General features: G+C 39.1%; 1 protein-coding gene across 2 annotated transcripts in view; it reads right to left on the bottom strand.

Moving 5' to 3' along the window:
- Nucleotides 1-254: 254 nt before the first annotated feature.
- Nucleotides 255-10,300, bottom strand: part of LOC127510561 (protein phosphatase 1H-like) — a 132,225-nt gene continuing 122,179 nt past the window's right edge. For both annotated transcript variants that reach the window (XM_051890145.1, XM_051890149.1), the window contains 2 exons: nt 9,680-9,831; nt 255-3,365 (listed from right to left, as the gene is read on the bottom strand). In XM_051890145.1, the coding sequence (XP_051746105.1) occupies nt 3,218-3,365; nt 9,680-9,831 (300 nt within the window). In that variant the 3' untranslated portion in view covers nt 255-3,217. The remainder of the gene's footprint in view (nt 3,366-9,679; nt 9,832-10,300) is intronic.

Raw genomic sequence — 10,300 nt, 5'->3', positions numbered from 1 at the left:
TTTTTGTTTTTAAATAAATATTATGGCATGCAATAAAAAAACAAGGTGCTGCAGAAGCACAAATTTAAGTAAAGACAAAATGACTAGCTTTATACCTATAATTCAAAATTCAAATAAGCTTGGTGGGGGAAAAAAAAAAAAAAAAAAAAAAAAGTGCAGTCCAATAGAATAATTCATGGTATTTTGTTCTTTAAATGTGGTGGCTAGATTATAAGAAACTTCCTTGGTATACCATGCTTAAACAGCTTGCAAAAACTGAAATATCTGTTATGACAGTAAAAATGTAAACATTTGAAAGTGCACTATCAGCAAACATAGAAACATCCTCTCATTTTTAGACTCTCCCTGATGTGAAATCTGGTGATGGATTAGTACATTTATTTTAACACTTTATTTTGATACTCCACTTTAAAATATTTACTTACAATAAGTAACTTTGCAACTACAAGTTATGAGTATTAGTAGAATGTCTACTTAATATCTGCTAACAGTTTATTTTGATGTTCCCCTAACAGACATTCTACTGAATATAAGTAAATTTGCAACTATCTTATTCTACAAGCTAAATTGGCTTGATCACTCTTTCTCCTCTCCACCTATAGCTGGGTGTTGTGTGGAGAGTGCACTTGCGCTGTTGTACTGTGGCTGCCGTTGGATCATCCAAGTGGATGCTGCACACTGGTGGTGGTTGAGGAGACCCCCTGATATGATTGTAAAGTGCTTTGGGCGTACAGTAATACATAAGAAAAAAGCACTATATAAATACCTCTTTTCATTCATTCAACCCTTGCAATGGAAATCAGATCAGTGTAACTCAAAGGCAATATTTGAATCACAGTGACTCAGAATCAAATTCATACAGTAAAGTAAGCAAATGATTCAGAATAAATATTTAACACTTTATCAACTATTTGTCCACTGATACGCTGAAATGAGAATATCTTACCAATTCTGGACAGAATTGGGCTTAAGACACATTCTCCTCTTCTTGCATGAAATTAACATAATGTCCTTATAATCACGTGGTTGCAAACTTCCAGAGAGTTTGGTGAACACTTTGGGTGAAAACTTTTATAATGTGAATATGATAGATCCTACTCAAATCTACGGGTGTTTTTACGGGTGCTCATTTGGAGCATTTGTTTCGGAACCTGGAGTTCCCTACCTTAGTTCCGTTTGTTTAGGCATATATGAACATGTCAGTCACGCTTGGATTTGTACCAAAACAATCGCTCTAAGATCGCCTGAACAAGGTGGTCTCGGCCCAATTGAAAATGAACTCTGGGGTGGTCTGGTTGAGGTGAGAAAACAATCCGACCCAATGGACCAATGAACCAAGTGGTGTCATAAATTTTGATGGGAAATGTGTTGTATGTGTTGTAGCAGCAGTGTCTGGTTCTTTGAGTTTTTGCTGCTTCTCCGTGCAGTGCAAGAATGCTGTCCCGACAAAGCCTTGAATCCCGCTCTAACCACATTATAAATTATATATAATTCTAAATTTAATTAAATATATATAATTTATCAGTTAGAGAGTGAATGACGGCTACATTCATATAAGTGTTTGCGTGTGTGATGACAGCTAGAGATAAACTCAATAAGCTCATGTAGTGAACTTGTCAATCTGTCTTGATGAATGACTCAGAGGAAACTCTGACCAATAAGAGTTTTTCCTCACATATGACTTGTATAAACACTTTTGCTTTGAAATGTTGCCAATGAACCAAGAAGAAAATGCAACATTGTAACAAATTAAGTCCCTTGTTTCGGAACAAAGCAAATGATGTGTCTGAAAGTCAATTTCCAGAAAATCTTTTAACTGTCAAAGGCATACCAAATATGAGGTATCTCCTATAAATGAGGTAGAAGTTAATAAGGTTGCTGTAATAACTGTTTAACACAAAGGAATAACTCCAAAGATTACATACAATTTACATGATACATAAAGACCTTTAAAATCAACTCTTAGTAACTAATAAAGCTTATTTGCAGATTTGTTGACACTGCTGTCTGTTTAAGCCAAAGGAATGAGTTCAATTAAATATCTGTTAAAAAATGCTGCTTTTGTAAATCATCCTGACATTCATTACAACCCCCCACCCCTTCCCCAGTTGAGATTAAGGAGTTATGGGGAAGATGATTGCCATCGACAAGGATTACAACCTTCTTCTCTGGAATGTGTTACTATGCACATTTGGTAAGGCCTTGTTCATTTATGTTCCTACTCCCTAACCCTATTAATAATCTAATGAGAGTTAACTGACATGTAGCTGCAAATCGATGAGAGCTGACATCTAGCTGCAAAGTTACTTATAGTTAGTAAAATGTCTAAAGTGGACTATGGAAATAAAGTGTAACCTTTATTTTAATGCTGGTGCGGTTCAGATTGTACTGTAATAGTGGTTCAGATTGTGGACTTTATGTTAAACGAGTAAATTTACATTCTGTTAATTACTGTGGATTTACCAAACAAGTCCCATTCAAGAGTCTGATTCAGATATAGCAGGGCAGCTGTATCTGAATCAGGGGGGTGGGGGTGGGAGGGGTCCCGCCGGCGGTACACTTCGGGCTTAAGGGGTTAACCAAATTAACACATATTACATTGATATCAATAACCCACATCTTGCAAATCAGAAGATATCCTATAGAGGACAGGAAGGGTGTCAAACCAATAACATAAAAACATTGCTGTACAACTGTGGGTGGATACAATAAAAAACAAAACAAAACAAAATAAAACAAAAACAAATAGACAAACAAAAATACTTTGTTTAAGAATTATTCATAGCTACAGTATGCCAAACAAATTCATTAAAATCATATTGTCAGTTATTATCCTTTTCTCACTTCTATATATCACTAAGGAAAAGTGCATTATAGTTCCTCAGAAGTGACAAGAATATAAACAATTGGCATTTAGAAATATCCTTACTGCCTGCCCTGGATAAAAACGAAGAAAGAAGAAGAAAAATTAAAAACTTTTAAAAACTTTCAAAGCCGTGCAGAAACAGACTTGGTCAGTCTGGGGTCACATGGAAAAGGGTTCAGGTATAATATTTCTTAACATGTTTAGAAGAGGACATACAGTGTTATTAGGTGTTGTGATGGTTGTTACTACAGTAGACTCATTTACCACATTATACTGACCCAAAGAGAGAAGGGAGGAAGTAAGTTTAAACATATCAGGGTATGTGTGAAAGAAGTGCTGGGCAGTAGCCTACTATGGCTGACGGTTACCATACATCAGGGGAATTATATAAACAGAAATGTCATCCCCAGAGCCAAGCCGATCATTGTCAATTCGCCAACCCTGGTCCCTCAGAACTCCTCTGGCTCGCATCACCAGGTCCTGGGCTGCCATTGTGTACCTGTGATCACAAAACACACCTAAAGCATATATAGACTTACACTATATACCATTTGGCAGCAGCTATTTGCACTAAGTGTAAATAGCAACAAAAAGTATTTTCTTTACACTAAGTAAAATTAGCAGTATTTTCTTCTCACTAATAAGTGTAAATAGTTGTTAGATGCTATTTATACTTTGTGCAAATAATGGCAGATACTATGTGTAAAGTGCAAACCTCAGTGTATTGTACTATAATATAAAACAGTATACATAACATATTCAGTGTAACATATTCATATTATATTTATTAAAATCATAAATGGATGCTACCTTATCGAGAGACTGCTTGTCCTTGTCCCAAAAGCTCTCCCTTATACCTAATCCTAACTCTTCCCATTATATCACTATTTTCCCACTATAAAATACCCATTGGGCACTTTATTTCCAGTTTTCAAATAATTTCTTAATTTTTGGGAAAAGAATGAATTTGGAAAAAGGCAGATTCGAACTTGTGTCAGTCGCGATGCCACCTGCCTTACTCTCTACACCAATGCTGCTGTTATCACGGGGTTCCCTTTCAAATGGGATGCTATGGGGAATGCCTCACCTATCTGACAAGATGCTATGGGGAAGCCTCAGCATGATTGGTGTCTGAAGCATGTGTGCAAACGCGACAGTTGTATTAGCCGGTGACAGCCTATGACATTACTACCAGTGCAACCATGAGTATAAAAGGGCACCTGAGGAATACATTCTTCGTCTTCAGGAGCCGTTTGTTTGAAGCATGTACAGTAAGCGATAATTCATTATGGAATCTGGCATTTAGGAAGTGTGTTGATTGGTGTCCTTGTTATTTGACACCTGACACACGGACTTTGTGTTTGGGCAAAGAGCATGCACACTCAGTCCTTGAGGGGGCTATTTGTGTACACTATGAGCGTTTTCCCATGAAAAAGCTCCGCTCTCGTTTGTCCCCTCTTCTGGAGGGAACTGGGACAAACACCTGTACCCCACGGCTCAGGTCTTGCTGTCACTGAGGCAAGGAGGATTGTGGGGATCTCAGGTGGAGCTTGTTGAGGTGTTTGAGAGGGGGATGGCCCTTTTGTGCTCCTCTGTGGATGCCGGCAGTGACATGCTGGAGGAGAATGTGTTATCTCTTATATCACAGTTTTGAGTTCTCCGGACCACTAAACAGACCTCTCCACGATTGGCAGGTCGATGGTGGCAATGGTGGTCACGGAGAGACATTTGTGGGTAAACATGGCTAACATCGGGGAGAAAAAGAAGGGCTTTGTCCTTGATGTTCCAGTTTCGCCTTCTGAACTGTTTGGCCTGTTTCAACATCTGTTGAGGTGGTGGTCGATAAGTTTAAGGAGGCGAAGGCGCAGGCCGCAGACTTTAAAACATTTATACTGTGCCGGCCCGGGTCTGCTCCTACGCCCAAACAGCTGGGGGGTCGTGGCCCGTCGTGGGCTCACGACCAAAGACTGGGCCAGAAGGCTAGTGTTGCCACTCTGAGGAAAAGGTTGCAGAGGATGCGAGGAAGATGCGAGGAAGAAAAAACATGATTTTAGGGAAGTGATTCAATCAAGAACTGATGAGGTCAATAATATCTACCCTACCACCTGTAGCATATTAGCTCAAAAGAGAAATATGAATAATTAATCATAATTATCATCGTTATAATTAATTATAATTATTTGAATCAGTTATTCGAACGATCAATCTGTTCGGCCAGCGAACACTCAGTATTGATTGTTTATCAACTCTTCAGAAAGGATAATTTCCGTGGCCAAAGAAAAATAACGCTTTCTTAGCATGTAGCTGTGATCATAATCGTTATCATTGACATTGGTTTATAAGCAATTAACTAAATCACGAACACATAGCAAGACTAAACACACACAGACATACAAATCATGCATACATAGGAAATGAGAGAGTGGAAATTAAATTAAACCATAGCATAACGGGAATGAAGCTATGAAAAGAGTTATTTAGCGAGCTAGAAGAAGAACCATCACTTTCTCACTATAAAGCACCTTTGTTAACAAAGGGGTTCACAACTTAATACTAAATCGCCGTTTAGTGTATGATACACACACTAGGCATGGTTGCCTTGAACCGAGCCCAAGCGCTATTGTCCCCCCTCCCCTCTCCCCCTTCACTTGCACGTATCAGAGGATTATTACGAAGGCAGCTGACGTTAATATAAGAATTTGCAGCTTCACTGGCAAACTACAATTCCTGTTCATCAATAAGGTGAGATCCAGATCCGTTATAAACCCAAATACACTCAAATTAAGTACATGAATTGATAAGCGTACTATCAAAGTAGTAATAAAGATGTTTGCCGTCGTAATGATGACAGTAGTGCACACAAAGTAGCAGCTGTTCCGTGCTCCGGCATGGTTTGTGCTCACACTGCATGCGAACCGCGCTCGAGCCCAACCGAACCGTGCTCTGGTCCACCTCTTCCAAGCGGGCCAGGGCCGGCTAAACGAACCGTGCCCAGGCACAGAACGGAGCAATCACACTTGTCAAACAAACCGGGCTTTGAGGGTCAAACGAGCTCGGGCACGGTTCAGAGCGCCTAGTGTGAGTAGACCCTTAGCTGTTGAGGAGCATCCAGATATGCAGTTTCAGAAGAAATTCTTCATTGTTCGGTCTGATGGTGCTGAGGTTTTAATTAATATCTTCTGAGAAAGGTGCACTTTCCAAGCGGGAAATTATAATTTTTTTATTTTATTTTATTTTTTTTTTATTTCTTATAACTTTTTTATTTTAAAATGTTCCTTTGTTTGAAAGTGAACTTGTTTGCATGAGGGGAGTAAGCTGGTATTTTGTGTCCATTTATACTCTGATAAATATAACAAACATACAATGCATTCTAAGAGATTGTGATGTCCACCGAAGTGTGAGTTATTAAATGATGAGTATTTTGATATGAAACACCTATCAACCTGTAGCCCATCAACCTAGATGGGCTACATTATCTTGTAGTTCTATTATCAGACATGCCTAACACTATACAATATACAAAAGAACAATATACACACAGTAATAATACACAAAATGTACTGGGGAAATGCATGTTCATTCATTTAGACAGATTTGTCAATGAATTAGTGGCAAGGATTCCAATTCTATGGACTAAAGGTCTGTACTTTTCTGACCAGGCAATATCTCCCAAGTGTCTTTAAAAAGTATGTGGGGAGCAAATGGTGATAGCGCTTAGTGGGGGAGCCAGACATTACGGAGTCTGCATGGGTGAAGGGTTGGAAGAGTAATTTTTACAAATGTGTGTTTGATTGATTCAGTCATTACACTCCATTTGAGGTTAATAGCATGTGCCCTCATTCTTCCTCCCTCCTATGCCACCCCACCCTCCCTTCACTATCGCCAGTCGATTGACTGTGCTTAACATAGGTGGTTGGGGTGGGCACTGCATGCGCTTGCATTTTAGGCCCTAGGGCTGGACAGATCATGTTAATGGCTAGATAAGATCTAATGCCTTCTGATAGTTTGGCTCAGGTCTTTTAAGTAGTGTATGGTTTTCTTATACCAGAGTTAAGTGTTTTGTCTGCCTTCTTCTGGCGGAATTTCTCCTCTGAATCATTTAGTATTAAGTGTAAGGCTCTTGCGGGGCCTCCTTAATGTTATGTTATGGTTTTTTTGTCAGGTTGGAAGGCCCTTGTGAAAAAAATTGGACAAATTTTGAAGGAGTAGCGAAAAAAACTGAATACTGTACTTTTTAAAATGGCCGCTACTGTAATGGGCAGAATCTTAATGTAAGATGTTGAATGTGATCAGCATGAAGAGCTGAATCGTGTAGTAAATTTCATTTTTCTAGAACAAAGGGTTCAAAAGTTATAGCCATTTAAAAAGAGAATTTTTAAACTGGTGGTGGTACTATAGAGTTCGTTCTAGAGACTCCAAATTGGTCCAATGACTATTCATGACCATTTGTACAATAGTGCCAATTTTAATCATTTTCTCATGTTCCGTTGATAGGGCTGCCATAGACTCCCATTCGGGAGGAATAATAATAAGAAAACTAAAAATTACAATGGGGCTTGGCCCCTAATTCTGTATGGTCTATTACCAATAATGTTTTGAGTGGCAAGCCTTTCTATGAGCCTCCTCGATATAGCTGTTTTAGGGATATAGAGTGTTTATATCTTGCTCTGGAGAGTTGTTCTTTGAGGTTTCTTGTTTTCACTCTGTAGTGCTACTCCTATGCATGTTTCAAGCAGAACGGCTGTCAGTAAGCCCCCTGATAGGAAGGCTTTCTTAGGGTAGTGTAGCCAGGCTTCCTCTCTTTTTAGAGTTATTCATTTGAAGCCTCCACTATCTAAAGCTCTTTCTTAAAAACTAGCACTGGCTGCTTTTAGTCAGAGTGTTGTTAGGCTTCGCTAATCCATTGAGAAGTCATTACGATTGAGGCCTCCACTCCCTTGAGCTAAACACTAGAATAGTGAAAAAGTTCAGATGGCTTAGTTCTCTTTAATAAAGGCCTCTGCTCTCCTGATGTTGGCAATACTGAGTGAAATGACTCTCTGCAAGCCTCATCTTTAAGCTGCCTTAGTATAAGTATTACGTTCTTTTGTTAGAGAATCTTACTGCAGAATGCTGCAAATTCCTGACACCACCTGGATAGCTATGTCTATGTGGCCTGATTCTCTGGGAGCCCCCTTGGTAGGACTGTCCCTGGTTTAAATATGTGGTTGAGCTGAGCCCTACTGCTTGACCCTGCGGGGACTTCCTCGTTCAGGGTATGTAGCTCGGGCTGTGGTAGTAGGGAAAAACGTCACTGACAGCCTGCTGGTGTGACTTTGGGGAATCTGACCCTGACAATGAGGTCAGGAGAGTCAGGTTTTTCAGTGCTTAGTCAGCGGCGATAGGGCATGCACTTCCCTCAGCATGGCAGAGTGGGTATTTGTTCCCCATAACATCTTGTCAGATGCAGTGCGCATTCCCATTCGAAAGGGAACGTCTCGGGTTACAAATCTAACCCAGGTTCTCCAGAGAAGGGGAATGAGACACTACCATGCTTGCGGGGTGCCTGCCACGTCTCCTTCAGACAAAGAAGTGGATGACGTATTCCACAGGCGCCCTTTTAATACTCATGGTCACCCTGGTAGTGACATCATAGGCTGTCGCTGACCAATACCAATGTCGCGTTCGCACGAGTGCTTCAGACACCGGTCACGCTGAGGCATTCCCCATAGCATTTTATCAGACGTAGTGTCTCGTTCCCCTTCTCCTAGGATATATTTGTAACCCAAGATGATTTCTTTTGTAATTTTGTCTGGCTAAAACTGACAGTGTTGGGCAGAGTTTGTGTAAATAGGCTCTGCCAGCAAGGCGGGCTATTTGCATTTGATATAATCTACCTAGTCTGTGGCGATCCGCCACAGTTTCATAATGATCCGCAAAATATTTTTACTTTTCTCAAAATAACATAAAAGGTTTCTAACATTGTGATATTTGCCATTGCTTTGGCAAAGCATCTGTCAAGTGAACAAAAGAATAACTAACTAACTAATGAATATACACTTTTGAATGCTTTAATGTGATTGGCTAGGTGGTGATTATTTATTAATAGCTGCATTTCTACAGTATGTTGCTAGTTCCAGGTGAGTTCTACATCACTTTGCCAAATTATTTCAGTTCAAAGTGCCATATAACCTACTACAGCAGAAGAACCAGATAAAAACAAGTGGCAATTAGACAAGCCATTCACAAATTTAAGATGGTGAGCTTCATTTGCATATGTACAAAAACAATCTATTACAGAATATATGTCTTTCTAAAATCTCAAGTGATATAAGCATATTTACAAACGTATTAAATAAATGGACACTCTTTTCTTTGTAACATGCATAAATTGTAAATTTAACACAGAATGTTAACTGGTTTTGCTTGAGAATTTACACTAGACATGAAATGGCAAACTCATCAGTACATAAGAGTTTTTAAAAAAAAATTAAAATCTTGAAATTTAAAAAAAATTGATACATCTTGGTTTCTAATTGTCTATTCATTTTCAATTGTTCTGTATTTAATGCCATTTTGGTAATAGCTTTTAGATCTAATATAGTTTTGATCATGGCTTTTTTCAAGGATGAGGACAATACAACCTGTCCGTTTTGGTATCTGCCTAATATGCAATATAGGCAAATTTCTACATGAATTTGTGGCAAAATACAATTTTTGATTGCATTTGACATCATCAAAAGTTTTGTGCTATAATGTTTAATTATAATGCATGACAATTCCACTAGCACATACATGGGCACAAATAAAGGCACATAATCAAAAACATAAAACCTGTGAAGGTCATCGGGATCACAGTTGGCCAGGAATGAGGTGACAGTCTCTGCTACTTCCTCATTAGAAAGGACATCCCACAGGCCATCAGTTCCCATGACTAGCACATCATCTGCTCCGTGCTCATATTGTGTCAGGTTATACACTTTCACCTGCAGAGAAAGTTCAGCTTCATTCAGTATGAATCATAAGGGCTTAAACTGCTTATAAGACACTAAATCACCATGTTCCATGTTCCATATTACATATTCTGCCACTGGCTGCTTTGACCTGCCCTCAAAGAACATTTGGGTCAGATGACGTAAAATTACCTTCGGTCTGTGCTGTCTTGACTTCTTTGGCTGCTTTCAACAATTTTGCTTTTATTCTCGTGCACTGACTCGTTCACTAGATCTTCTCATGTCTTAAGGCCAATTCCAGTTAGAATTTGCTTATTAACTGTAATTAATTTAGTGTCTGTGATTTGTCTTGTAGACCTTTATTGTGTAGTGTCTTATTTGTTTCTTATTTATTTGGTGAGTAGTGAATTGGATGGCAGATCGTGGTGTGACCAAAGAGAAGGAAAACTTGAATCTTATCTGTTGCAGGGGAAAAGTGATACACACACAGAGACCCGACCAG

Source organism: Ctenopharyngodon idella, chromosome 4 (genome assembly GCF_019924925.1).
Source record: "Ctenopharyngodon idella isolate HZGC_01 chromosome 4, HZGC01, whole genome shotgun sequence".
In the NCBI taxonomy this organism is placed as follows: Eukaryota; Metazoa; Chordata; class Actinopteri; order Cypriniformes; family Xenocyprididae; genus Ctenopharyngodon; species Ctenopharyngodon idella.
Note: the sequence above shows the minus strand (reverse complement) of the source record. Positions and strands in the feature narration are given on the sequence as shown.